This window comes from Petromyzon marinus, chromosome 46 (genome assembly GCF_048934315.1).
Source record: "Petromyzon marinus isolate PM22_M1 ecotype Great Lakes invasive population chromosome 46, UKy_Petmar_22M1.pri1.0, whole genome shotgun sequence".
NCBI classification, from domain to species: Eukaryota; Metazoa; Chordata; class Hyperoartia; order Petromyzontiformes; family Petromyzontidae; genus Petromyzon; species Petromyzon marinus.
In genome coordinates this window covers 14,436,212-14,450,576 of record NC_133712.1, presented here as the reverse complement: position 1 = coordinate 14,450,576, position 14,365 = coordinate 14,436,212, and the positions used below count along the sequence as shown (strand labels likewise).

Genomic DNA, 14,365 nt, shown 5'->3' with positions numbered 1-14,365 from the left:
ATGACGCTGCAAAGTATTATCTGTATTTTGATTTAGCGTGCTGATCTCAAAGCTGTATTGAAAAATTTGATACTCCGACTGATGCTTCTGTTGTTGTGGAGTAACTCATGCAGCCAGCTATGGCTCTAGGATTTGGTGTTACATGTTATTTATGTAGTTTATTGTAAAAAGTCGGTCACAGTCCCTGTGATCACTGTTACGTTGCAATTATGGCTTTATTTTTTTGGTGATTTCGAAAACGTTTTTTGGTTTGGACATGTTTGTTTTGTTGTAGTACGGAGTTAGACTGATGGCCTTAATCTAAGTTGTCTTGTGGTTGTTGTTGTTGTTGTTTGACTTGCATCTCACTGGGATTTTTGCACACAGCGTTGGTGTACAGTGCTTTTTTCAGGAATATTTTGCTGTTTTTTTCATGGATTTTCTGTTTAAAATGTTTTTCTTGTTCGTATTTTTGTTTTTTTTGTTTGTTTTGGTTGCACCCGATTCAAGAGCCGAATGGCTCACAGGGCTATACCAAAATAAATAAACTGAAACTGTGCTTTAGTCACCCGGCGCTCCGCTCGTTGTTGTGAGCGTCGCTCCTCCGCCCTCCGTTGTTGTTGGAGGCCGACTGACTCCAACTTGCCCAGTAGCAGCGTCCTTCACGAGCCTCCTCCACAGAGGCCGATCTTGACATCACTGGTACCGGTCACACATCCACACCCGCTCACCACACTGCATGCCACCTCGCTTCTCTTTCACCATCTTCCCCTCTCACTCCTCCAGCACAAGAGTGCTGTTTGTTGCTGCTCGTTGTCGTGGTGGGGCGGGGGCGTGGCGGGGGCGTGGCGGGGAGTGCCACGTGATTTAGAGGCGGCACTTGCAGGGGCTGCGCCCGCGTGGCCGCTCGTGACGCGAACCAATGGGAGGAGGGGACGGCGCCGATGCGCGCTGGGAAATCCAAAGCGAGGCTCCCTTCGTGAGCCGCGCGTTACAAGGTTATCCCTCTAACTCTCTCTCTCCTGTGTAGTTACCCCTCTAACTCTCTAACTCTCTCTCCTGTGTAGTTACCTCACAAACTCTCTCTCTTCTGTGTATTTACCTCACTAACTCCTGTGTAGTTACCCCTCTAACTCTCTCTCCTGTGTAGTTATCCCTCTCCTGTGTAGTTACCCCTCTAACTCTCTAACTCTCTCTCTCTCCTGTGTAGTTACCTCACTAACTCTCTCTCTCCTGTGTAGTTACCTCACTAACTCCTGTGTAGTTACCCCTCTAACTCTCTCTCCTGTGTAGTTATCCCTCTAACTCTCTCTCTCCTGTGTAGTTACCTCACTAACTCTCTAACTCTCTCTCTCCTGTGTAGTTACCTCACTAACTCCTGTGTAGTTACCCCTCTAACACTCTCCTGTGTAGTTACCTCACTAACTCTCTCTCTCCTGTGTAGTTACCTCACTAACTCCTGTGTAGTTACCCCTCTAACTCTCTCTCTCTCCTGTGTAGTTACCCCTCTAACTCTCTCTCCTGTGTAGTTACCCCACCACCCCTGGTGGAGTTACCCCGAGCGAGTTGGAGGAATCGCGGCTCGCCGCTGCCATGGGGTCGACTCGGCACGTGGCGGTGGCGGTGTCGGGAGGGGTGGACAGCGCCGTAGCGGCCTTGCTCATGAAGAGACGCGGTGAGAGCCTTGACCGGCGTGGTGAAGTATGGTCACTGAGTCGCTGTGAGCCTTAACCGGCGTGGTGAAGTATGGTCACCGAGTCTCTGTGAGTCTTGACCGGCGTGGTGAAGTATGGTCACCGAGTCTCTGTGAGTCTTGACCGGCGTGGTGAAGTATGGTCACCGAGTCTCTGTGAGTCTTGACCGGCGTGGTGAAGGTTGGTCACCGAGTCGCTGTGAGTCTTGACCGGCGTGGTGAAGTATGGTCACTGAGTCGCTGTGAGTCTTGACCGGCGTGGTGAAGTATGGTCACTGAGTCTCTGTGAGCCTTGACCGGCTTGGTGAAGTATGTCACTGAGTCGCTGTGAGCCTTGACCGGCGTGGTGAAGTATGGTCACCGAGTCTCTGTGAGTCTTGACCGGCGTGGTGAAGTATGGTCACTGAGTCGCTGTGAGCCTTGACCGGCGTGGTGAAGTATGGTCACCGAGTCTCTGTGAGTCTTGACTGGCGTGGTGAAGGTTGGTCACTGAGTCGCTGTGAGTCTTGACCGGCGTGGTGAAGTATGGTCACTGAGTCGCTGTGAGTCTTGACCGGCGTGGTGAAGTATGGTCACTGAGTCTCTGTGAGCCTTGACCGGCTTGGTGAAGTATGGTCACTGAGTCGCTGTGAGCCTTGACCGGCGTGGTGAAGTATGGTCACCGAGTCTCTGTGAGTCTTGACCGGCGTGGTGAAGTATGGTCACTGAGTCGCTGTGAGTCTTGACCGGCGTGGTGAAGTATGGTCACTGAGTCTCTGTGAGTCTTGACCGGCGTGGTGAAGTATGGTCACTGAGTCGCTGTGGGCCTTGACCGGCGTGGTGAAGTATGGTCACTGAGTCGCTGTGAGCCTTGACCAGCGTGGTGAAGTATGGTCACTGAGTCGCTGTGAGCCTTGACCGGCGTGGTGAAGTATGGTCACAAGAGTCGCCCTCTCTGTGAGCCGTGCCTTGACCGGCCTTCAGAGGTGGTGCTCGCTAACAGCACTTGCCCCAACAGTCTGTTAAGGCTACACAGGGGGGGGGGCGTATCTTTGTCTTTGGTGTCAATATGAAGAGTTGTGCACAGATACAGTCCTGTTGGCACCCACTCACAACAACTGTGTACATACTCGTGAAAAACAACAGCACTGCGTTGTGTCCCGACGAGGCAAACGGGCGACGTTTCGAGCAATGGCCCTTCTTGAACGTGGGGAGGCAGAGTGTCCGACGAGTGAGGGAGACTGCACCCCGTTTACTGCCCTGGGGTGGGGGTGGGGTGGTGACCCCCGATGAGAGTTACATAAAAAAAACACCTGTTCCCCGTGTTCCAGGTCACCGCGTGACCGGGGCGTTCCCTGTTCCTCGTGTTCCAGGTCACCACGTGACCGGGGCGTTCCCTGTCCCCGTGTTCCAGGTCATCGCGTGACCGGGGCGTTCCCTGTCCCCGTGTTCCAGGTCACCGCGTGACCGGGGTGTTCATGAGGAACTGGGACCGGGCGGACGAGGTGGCGGCTGGGCCCTGCTCCGGGGACCGTGACCGTGACGACGCGCGCCGCGTGTGCGACCAGCTCGACGTGCCGTTCCGGGAGGTCAGCTTCGTCAAGGAGTACTGGCACGATGTGTTCAGGTGGGACCCGCAACCACAACCATCGTCACCGCTGTCACCGCCACCGTCACAGCCACCGTCACAGCCACCGCCGCTGTCACCGCCACCGTCAGGGCCACCGCCACTGCCGTCACCGCCACCGTCACAGCCATCGCTACCGTCACCGCCGCTGTCACCGCCACCGTCACGGCCACCGCCGCCTCTGTCACCGTCGACGCCACCGCTGTCACCGCTGTCACCGCTGTCACCGTCACCGCCGCCACCGCAAAAACCGCACCAACGCGCAACGACCGTCCGCTCGTAGGCACCGTGATTACAGCCACAGCTACCAAGCAAGGTCACCGCCACGACCGCCGTCACAATCACCCCCCACCCCAGAGACAAACACCACAACGACCGCCAACGCCACGACCACCACCGCAGCTACAACCGCCAACGGCAGCAATTTGCCGCAACCGTGATGCCAGTCGATGATGTTAAGGACGAGGGCGATGACGGCGGTTGAGAATGCTGATGCGCATGAAGACGGCGGTGGTGATGATGGCGAATGACTGCGATGATCGTAGCGATGGCAGTGATGATGACTGCGATGGTGATCGCCATGATGATAAATGAATGACGGTGACGGCGATGATGGCTCGTGTGGTGTGTGCGGTGTGTGTGGTGTGTGCGGCTCGTGCGGTGTGTGTGGTGTGTGCGGTGTGTGTGGTGTGTGCGGTGTGTGTGGTGTGTGTGGCTTGTACGGTGTGTGCGGTGTGTGCAGTGTGTGTGGTGTGTATGGTGTGTGTGTTGTGTGCGGTGTGTATGGCTCATGCGGTGTGTGCGGTGGCATGCCAGTGCGATGCTGAGAGGCTACGAGGGAGGAAGGACCCCCAACCCAGACATCCTGTGCAACCGGCACATCAAGTTCCACCACCTGCTGCAGTTCGCAATGGAGCGACTCGGTAAGATCATCCACCACCACGACCACCACGACCACCACGACCACCATCTCCTCCACCACGACCACTATCTCCACTGCCACTACCACGACCTCCACCACCACCGCCACCACCACCAACCACCACCACCTCCTCCACCAACACCGCTACCTCCACTGCCACCGGCACGACCACCACCACCACATTATGAAAGTTGTATTTGTAAAGAGCTTAACACATTTTCTTGCATTGAGCAAAGTTATTAGGACAACTATCAACATGAAGAGCTTGGGAAGAGAGTCGATGGGAGGGGTCTCTAAGCGTGTAATGAAGGTGACAGGCAACGCCGCGTTGTTGCTGGGCTGGCTGCCGTGGAAGCGGTTGCTGTATCTGCCACGGTGTTTGTGGTGGTGGTTGTGGTGGTTGTGGTGGGGAGCGGTGGTGTAGCGGTTACCGTGCTGTGCTGTGAACCCGGCGACCCGAGTTCGATTCCCGCTCACGGCCAACACCCGGTGACGATTATCCGAACCGGTCCTGGGCCCTCCACTAGGTCCACTCCGCCTCAAATGAGTACCCGGTGCGGCGTGTTAACATCGCCACTGGGGAGACAAAGGCGGCCGGGCGTGGTGCTGGGCCACCCACCCCCTCGTGCGCCGTGCCGTCGTTCATAGGCGCTGCTCGCTGACGGCACTTGCCCCCAGCGCTCTGTTGAGCCTCCGCGGGGGATCTTTCGTTTGGTCGCGGTCGTGGACGAGCGATGCAGGCGCGGACGCGGTGGCGACGGGCCACTACGCGCGCACCTCGCTGGAGGAGGAGGCGGTGCTGGGGCAGACGTACGGCGCCGGCGGGGACCCGCCACGCGGTGAGCGCTCGCTCTCCAACCTCCACCCCCGACACGGGTCGCTGCGCCACCGCTCTCTCAGCCCACAACAACAACGACAGCAGCAGCAGCCGCCATTCGCCACTAAGTGGCGGTGACGTCACCACGGCGCTTGAGGCCGTGGCCTGGCACAAGCGCCGTCAGCCCACGCACGCTGACGGACGGGCACGTGGACGGCAACACCCTGCTGTTGTGTCTCTCCCCTCCCCGTGTCTCTCTGTCCCCAACCCGTGCCTCGCTCCTTTCCGTGTCTCTCCCCTCCCCGTGTCTCTCTTCTCCCCGTGTCTCTCTCCTCCCATATCTGACTCCTCCCCGTGTCTCTCTCCTCCCCGTGTCTCTCTCCTCCCCTTGTCTCTCTCCTCCCCGTGTCTCTCCCCTCCCCGTGTCTCTCCCCTCCCCGTGTCTCTCCCCTCCCCGTGTCTCTCCCCTCCCCGTGTCTCTCTCCTCCCCGTGTCTCTCTCCTCCCCTTGTCTCTCATACCCGTGTCTCTCTCCTCCCCGTGTCTCCTCCCCGTGTCTCTCTCCTCCCCGTGTCTCTCCCCTCCCCGTGCACCTCTGCCCACTTAGGTGTGCGGTTGCTCGTCTCCGCGGACCCCGTGAAAGACCAGACGTTCTTCCTCAGCCAGGTGCCGGCGCGCGCCCTGCGCCACGCACTCTTCCCCGTGGGCGGCCTGCCCAAGGCCGTCGTCAGGCGAGTGGCCGCCCAGGCCGGCCTCAACCACGTGCTGCAGCGCAGAGAGGTGCGGGCCGCCCGCCACGGCCGGGGATGGAACTCGGCACGCCGGTTTCGAGGGTTGAGCCGTCGGGGCGGCGTGCTGCCGGCCGCATCGCTTTGACGGGGGGGCGATCCGCGTGGGGGGGGGGGGGTGATCCGCGTGGTGGGGGGGGGGGGTGATCCACGTGGGGGGTGATCCGCGTGGGGGGGGGGGTGATCCGCGTGGGGGGGGGGGTGATCCGCTAGGCTGCGGCGCGATCACCGTGCAGGAGAAATCTGAGATTGCCTCTCACCGTCTCCGTCCGCAGAGTGTCGGGATGTGCTTCATCGGGAAGAGGAAGTTTGAGAACTTCCTGCTGGAGGTGAGCGGAGCGCAGCCGGGACTGGTCGCCTCTCTCTCTGAGTCGTCCTCTCTCTCTCTGAGTCGTCCTCTCTCTATCTGAGTCGCCCTCTCTCTCTCTGAGTCGTCCTCTCTCTGAGTCGTCCTCTCTCTATCTGAGTCGTCCTCTCTCTCTCTGAGTCGTCCTCTCTCTGAGTCGTCCTCTCTCTATCTGAGTCGTCCTCTATCTGAGTCGCCCTCTCTCTAGCTGAGTCCTCTCTCTATCTGAGTCACCCTCTCTCTAGCTGAGTCGTCCTCTCTCTAGCTGAGTCGTCCTCTCTCTCTCTCTGAGTCGTCCTCTCTCTCTAGCAGAGTCGTTCTCTCTCTCTAGCAGAGTCGTCTCTACGAGAGCGATGAGTGGATACCGTGCGGCAGCGCGTTCTAAGTTGAGGATGCTGATGAAGGAGAATGTTGATGATGATAAGGAGAATGTTGATGATGATGATGAGAGGAGGATGATGTTGATGATGATGAGAGGAAGAGGAGGAGGAGGGGGTACGTGGGTGTTGATGGCACTGTGCGTTCCCGTTGGTGCCAGTACCTGGAGCCCCGTCCCGGGAACTTTGTGTCGATGGAGGACGGTCGCATCTTGGGGCAACACAAAGGTGCACGGAGCCACGCTGGCAACAGCAGCGCGGACACAGCGCACACAAAATACAGACAGCACGCACACACAATACAGACAGCACGTACACACAATACAGACAGCACGTACACAATACAGACAGCATGTACACACAATACAGACACAGCACGTACACAAAATACAGACACAGCACGTACACACAATACAGACAGCACGTACACGCAATACAGACAGCACGTACACACAATACAGACAGCACGTACACACAATACAGACAGCACGTACACACAATACATACAGCACGTACACACAATACAGACACAGCACGTACACACAATACAGACAGCACGTACACACAATACAGAGACAGCACGTACACACAATACAGACAGCATGTACACGCAATACAGACAGCATGTACACACAATACAGACACAGCACGTACACACAATACAGACAGCACGTACACACAATACAGACACAGCATGTACACACAATACAGACAGCACGTACACACAATACAGACACAGCACGTACACACAATACATACAGCACGTACACACAATACAGACACAGCACGTACACACAATACATACAGCACGTACACACAATACAGACACAGCACGTACACACAATACAGACAGCACGTACACACAATACAGACAGCACGTACACACAATACAGACAGCACGTACACACAATACAGACAGCACGTACACACAATACAGACAGCACATACACAATACAGACAGCACGTACACACAATACAGACAGCACGTACACACAATACAGACAGCACGTACACACAATACAGACAGCACGTACACACAATACAGACAGCACGTACACACAATACATACAGCACGTACACACAATACATACAGCACGTACACACAATACAGACACAGCACGTACACACAATACAGACAGCACGTACACACAATACAGAGACAGCACGTACACACAATACAGACAGCATGTACACGCAATACAGACAGCACGTACACACAATACAGACACAGCACGTACACACAATACAGACAGCACGTACACACAATACAGACAGCACGTACACACAATACAGACAGCACGTACACAATACAGACAGCACGTACACACAATACAGACAGCACGTACACACAATACAGACAGCACGTACACGCAATACAGACAGCACATACACACAATACAGACACAGCACGTACACACAATACAGACAGCACGTACACACAATACAGACACAGCATGTACACACAATACAGACAGCACGTACACACAATACAGACACAGCACGTACACACAATACATACAGCACGTACACACAATACATACAGCACGTACACACAATACAGACACAGCACGTACACACAATACAGACAGCACGTACACACAATACAGACAGCACGTACACACAATACAGACAGCACGTACACACAATACATACAGCACGTACACACAATACAGACACAGCACGTACACACAATACAGACAGCACGTACACACAATACAGAGACAGCACGTACACACAATACAGACAGCATGTACACGCAATACAGACAGCACGTACACACAATACAGACACAGCACGTACACACAATACAGACAGCACGTACACACAATACAGACACAGCATGTACACACAATACAGACAGCACGTACACACAATACAGACAGCACGTACACAATACAGACAGCACGTACACACAATACAGACAGCACGTACACACAATACAGACAGCATGTACACGCAATACAGACAGCACGTACACACAATACAGACACAGCACGTACACACAATACAGACAGCACGTACACACAATACAGACACAGCATGTACACACAATACAGACAGCACGTACACACAATACAGACACAGCACGTACACACAATACATACAGCACGTACACACAATACAGACACAGCACGTACACACAATACATACAGCACGTACACACAATACAGACACAGCACGTACACACAATACAGACAGCACGTACACACAATACAGACAGCACGTACACACAATACAGACAGCACGTACACACAATACAGACAGCACGTACACACAATACAGACAGCACGTACACACAATACAGACAGCACGTACACACAATACAGGCAGCACGTACACACAATACAGACAGCACGTACACACAATACAGACACAGCACGTACATAATACAGACACAGCACGTACATAATACAGACACAGCACGTACACACAATACAGACAGCACGTACACACAATACAGACAGCACGTACACACAATACAGACACAGCACGTACACACAATACAGACACAGCACGTACACACAATACAGACACAGCACGTACACACAATACAGACACAGCACGTACACACAATACAGACACAGCACGTACATAATACAGACACAGCACGTACATAATACAGACACAGCACGTACATAATACAGACACAGCACGTACACAATACAGACAGCACGTACACACAATACAGACACAGCACGTACATAGCTGTGTGTATGTGGACGTGTGTGTGTGTGTGGGGCTGTGTGTGTGTGGACGTGTGTGTGTGTGTGGGGCTGTGTGTATGTGGACGTGTGTGTGTGTGTGTGTGGGGCTGTGTGCGTGTGTGTGTGGGGCTGTGTGTGTGTGTGTGTGGGGCTGTGTGTGTGTGGGGCTGTGTGTGTGTGTGTGGGGCTGTGTGTGTGTGGACGTGTGTGTGTGTGGGGCTGTGTGTGTGTGTGTGTGGGGCTGTGTGTGTGTGTGTGGGGCTGTGTGTGTGTGTGGGGCTGTGTGTGTGTGGGGCTGTGTGTGTGTGTGTGGGGCTGTGTGTGTGTGGACGTGTGTGGGGCTGTGTGTATGTGGACGTGTGTGTGTGTGTGGGGCTGTGTGTGTGTGTGGACGTGTGTGTGTGTGGGGGGGGGGCCCTGCAGGTGCGTTCCTGCTGACGGTCGGGCAACGCGCGCGGATCGGGGGGCTGCGCTCGGCGTGGTTTGTGGTGGAGAAGAACGTCGACACGGGCGACGTGCTCGTGGTGAGTGACCTCGCCTCGCCGCACTCGCCTCGCTCGCCTCGTCACCCTCGCTGCGTCATCCTCACCGCACTGTCACCCTCACCTTGTCACCCTCACCTTGTCACCCTCACCTTGTCACCCTCACTGCACCTTGTCACCCTCACCTTGTCACCCTCACCTTGTCACCCTCACCTTGTCACCCTCACCGCACTGTCACCCTCACCGCACTGTCACCCACACCTTGTCATCCTCACCTTGTCACCCTCACCTTGTCACCTTGTCACCGTCACCGCGACACTCCCAGCACCCTCATGGCTGTCACTGCGGTTCTCCGTCCCTTCCCCAGGCTCCGTCCAATGACCACCCGGCACTGCAGCACAGCACCCTGAGCACAGGTACAAAGACAAAGATCCCCCGTGTAGCCTGAACAGACTGTTGGGGAAAGTGCCGTTAGCGAGCACCCGCAAAGCACACACACACACGCACCACACACACACACACACGTGGTAATGTCTGTGATGATAGGGACATTGAAGATATTGACGGTGATGATGATCAGAACAATAATGACGTTTATAACGCAGACAAGTCGATAACTCGAGACGCGCGGGGCAATGCTCAGGGCTGCTCGAAAGCCCTGAGCATTCGGACAGAGGGAGGCCTGGAGGCGTTTCTTAAAAGTCCGAGTGCATTCGATGTTGCGGATGTGCAGCGGGGGGGGATCATCGAGAGCTCCGCACCGAGGGGGCGGCACCAGGGAAACCCGACGCGAGGCTGTGACGGTTCGAGACCTCGGTGTGCAACGCGCATTTTCTGAGCGACGCCGCCGCCGCGTAGGGTCACTACGGCCGTGAGCCTTTCCGCTCGAGGCGAGAGTAGCGAGGCGAGGCGGTGGGGAGTCGGCGGAACAAGGCGCTTAGAGCAAGGCGAGCGATTTTTATAATTTGTCCCGCCGGGGAGAGGGGGAGCCGGTGAAGGGCGCGGAGGGTGGCGGCCGAGCGCCACGACGACGACGACTCGGGTAAAGAACGGCGCCGCCGCGGTCGAGGCGAGAGCGGACGATGCTGCCGCAGGCGCCGCCGCGGTCGAGGCGAGAGCGGACGATGCTGCCGCAGGCGCCGCGGCGGTCGACCGGGACGTGGTGGGCCCTAGAAGCAGGAGGGGTGAGGGCTGCGGGCGTCGACGATGCAGCCGACGTGAATGTCCGGAGACGAGGGCCGGAGACTCGGCGGAGTGACGGCAAAAAGATTTGACGCGGTCCGTGGTCGTCCGTAAGGGGAATGGTGGTGCCGGCAGTCGTGACGTTGCGGGGAAGAGGCGGGGCGGGGGGGTCACGTGAGCCGTTGTCGGGTGCCAATGATGACGGTAATGATGTTGATGGTGGCGATGGTGGTGTTGGTGGTGTTGGTGATGGAGGTGGTGGTGATGTTGGTGATGGCGGTAATGATGGTGGCGATGGTGGTGGGGATGGTTGTGATGTTAATGGGGGTCATGATGGTGGTGATGATGGTGGTGGTAATGTTGATGGTGGTGATGTTGATGTCGATGGTGGTGGTGATGTGATGATGATGATGGTGGTGGTGATGTTGATGGTGGTGGTGGTGGTGGTGATGATGATGGTGATGATGATGATGGTGATGTTGATGGTGATGTTCATGATGGTGATGTTGATGATGGTGATGTTGATGGTGATGTTGATGGTGGTGATGATGGTGGTGGTAATGTTGATGGTGGTGATGTTAATGTCGATGGTGGTGGTGATGTGATGATGATGATGATGGTGATGATGATGATGGTGATGATGGTGATGGTGGTGATGGTGGTGATGGTGATGTTGATGTTGATGGTGGTGATGATGGTGATAATGATGGTGATGTTGATGGTGATGTTGATGGTGGTGATGATGATGGTGGTGATGATGGTGGTGCAGGACGCGTCCACTGGATGTGGGGGGCGCCCCCCACGGAGCTGGTGAGGAGCGGGAGGATGGAGCTGCTCGCTCGGTTCCACCACCAGATGCCACTCAGTGAGAGACCACCATCACCACCATCACCACCATCACCACCATCACCACCATCACATCCATCACCACCATCACCACCATCACCACCAGATGCCACTCAGTGAGAGACCACCATCACCACCATCACCACCATCATCGTCACCATCACTACCATCACCACCATCACCACCACCATCACTACCATCACCACCATCACCACTATCACTACCATCACCACCATCACCACCATCACTTCCATCACCACCATCACTACCATCACCACCAGATGCCACTCAGTGAGAGACCACCATCACCACCATCACCACCATCACCACCATCACCACCATCACCACCATGACCACCATCACCATCACCACCATCACCACCACCATCACTACCATCACCACCAGATGCCACTCAGTGAGAGACCACCATCACCACCATCACCACCATCACCACCATCACCACCACCATCACATCCATCACCACCATCACCACCATCACTACCATCACCACCATCACCACCATCACCACCAGATGCCACTCAGTGAGAGACCACCATCACCACCATCACCACCATCACCGCCATCACCGCCACCATCGCCACCATCACTAACATCACTACCATCACCTCCATCACTACTATAACCATCATCACCACCATCGTCTACATCACTACCACCATCACCATCACCCCCATTACCCCCATCACAACCACCACCATCACTACCACCACCATCACTACCACCACCATCACTACCACCACCATCACCACCACCATCGCTGCCTCAGACCCGCGCGTTGTGGCTCCACCTCTGCAGGGCGCTGCTCCCTGACGCTCGAGCCGGACGGCTCCGCGTGGCTCGCGTTCGCCCAGCCAGTACGCGCCCCGCCGCTCGGACAGGTGACACACGCACAGACACACGCACGGACACACGCACGGACACACGCACGGACACACGCACGGACACACGCACGGACACACGCACGGACACGCGTGAACATGCACGGATACGCACGGACACGCACGGACACGCACAGACACGCACAGACACGCGGGAACACGCACGGAGACGCACGGACACGCGTGGACACGCGGGGATATGCAGGGATACGGGAGGACACAAGGGGACACGTGGAGACACCCGAAGACACGTGGGGACACGCAGTTATACATGGAGAGACAAGCGGTGACACGCGGAGACACCTGGGGGGACACCATGTAAACCCTTCACTTCAAAGGTGTTCTTAACGTTGGCCGTCTCGCTCCTCCTCTTCTCTGCCCTCCCCATGTCTCCCTCGTGTTCCTCCGTCTCACTGTCCCTATCCCCTTCTCTCTCCCTGTCTCCATGTCTCCCTATCCTCGTGTCCCCCTATCCCCATACCCCCGTCCTTACGTCCCCCATGTTTCCCTGTCCCCCTCTGTCCCCCATGTCCCCGTGTCCCCCTATCACGGCCCCCGTGTCCCTGCGTCCCCCTGTCCCCCCATAAACCCATTCCCCCGTGTCCCCCAGTTTGCCGTGTTCTACCATGGTGACGAGTGTCTGGGCAGCGGAGAGATTGTGCACGTGGGCCCCTCCGTCTATTCCTTGCGGCGGGGAGGGGGGGACCCCCCCCAGCACCGGGACCCCCCAAAACACTGGGACCCCTCCACGGACACCGACCCCACGCACGCACAAGCAGCCACCCTGCGCCTGGGAATCCCCTAGGCCCGCTCAGCCTGAAATGAGTTGACGGGAGGCCGTAATAGACGCGTGTCCGGCACCCGGAACCCAACTCCCCCCCCCCCCCCCCGTCAACACCACAATCGAGACGTTTCCATCGCAAGGAATTTTTTTAAGTGAAATATTTTGTTTTAAAAATTGAAAAAGACGTGTATATAAAATGTACCAATAAAATCCGTTGCGCGAGTAACGATCCACCACCACCATCGGTTCCACGCCGACTCCTCCGATCGCGCTCAGTGGCGCAAACGCGCTTTGCCCCGACGCGCGTGGCGACACGCAGCGTGGACCGAGTCGCCCTCACGGGCGATCGCTCTCCAATGTTGCCGTGGGCCCCGGGGGCCCCCTGCGAACTTCCCTGCAGAGGGAGACGCAGGTCAACGACATTTCCCTGCAGGCCTCCTCCTGCCTACGTCCCCCCCCCTCTTCTATTTGCTGCCCTTGCCCCCCCCCCCCCCCCAGGTGGCACACACCTACAACAAAGACAAAGGTCCCCCGTATAGCCTTAACAGGCTGTTGGGGCAAGTGCTGTTAGCAAGCACCTATGAAGGCCGGAACGGCACACGAGGGGGTGGGTGGCCAGCACCACGCCCGACCCAGTAGCGATGTTTTCACACACCGCTACCAGGTATCCATTTGAGGCTGAGTCGACCCAGGGGAGGCCCCAGGACCGATTCAGATCATCGTCAGTGGGTGTTGGCCGTGAGCGGGAATCGAACTCGAGTCGCCGGGTTCGTAGCACAGCGTGCTGTCCGCTACACTGCACATCCGCACACTCGCACGGACATCCACACACATCTGCCCTTTACTGGTGCTCGCGAACAGCACTTCCCCCAACAGTCTGTTCGAGGGGATCTTTGAATTTTAAGGAGGTGTTGAAGCAGTTTAATCGAGCAGTAGGAGC

General features: G+C 56.5%; 1 protein-coding gene across 2 annotated transcripts; it reads left to right on the top strand.

The window, feature by feature from the left end:
• Window positions 1–873: 873 nt before the first annotated feature.
• TRMU (tRNA mitochondrial 2-thiouridylase) lies at window positions 874–13,664 on the top strand. Of its 2 annotated transcripts, XM_032971581.2 has the most exons (13): window positions 874–977; window positions 1,509–1,654; window positions 3,107–3,278; window positions 4,095–4,201; window positions 4,941–5,039; window positions 5,624–5,796; window positions 6,080–6,133; window positions 6,689–6,755; window positions 9,656–9,756; window positions 10,082–10,130; window positions 11,666–11,761; window positions 12,559–12,641; window positions 13,252–13,664. In XM_032971581.2, exons 2-13 carry the CDS (start codon window positions 1,573–1,575, stop codon window positions 13,444–13,446), a joined length of 1,278 nt encoding a protein of 425 aa, XP_032827472.1. In that variant the 5' UTR covers window positions 874–977; window positions 1,509–1,572; the 3' UTR covers window positions 13,447–13,664. The 2 variants fall into 2 exon arrangements, with proteins under 2 accessions (XP_032827472.1, XP_032827473.1); XM_032971582.2 differs by lacking the exon at window positions 1,509–1,654 and having other exon boundaries at window positions 877–977.
• The last annotated feature ends 701 nt before the right edge of the window (window positions 13,665–14,365 follow it).

Bases quoted from the DNA above. Each gene is read 5' to 3' on its own strand.
- TRMU (XM_032971581.2), top strand. From the start codon at position 1,573: ATGGGGTCGACTCGGCACGTGGCGGTGGCGGTGTCGGGAGGGGTGGAC. The intron at 1,655-3,106 runs GTGAGAGCCTTG...CCCGTGTTCCAG, and splicing joins CTTGCTCATGAAGAGACGCG to GTCACCGCGTGACCGGGGTG. The intron at 10,131-11,665 runs GTACAAAGACAA...ATGGTGGTGCAG, and splicing joins GCACAGCACCCTGAGCACAG to GACGCGTCCACTGGATGTGG.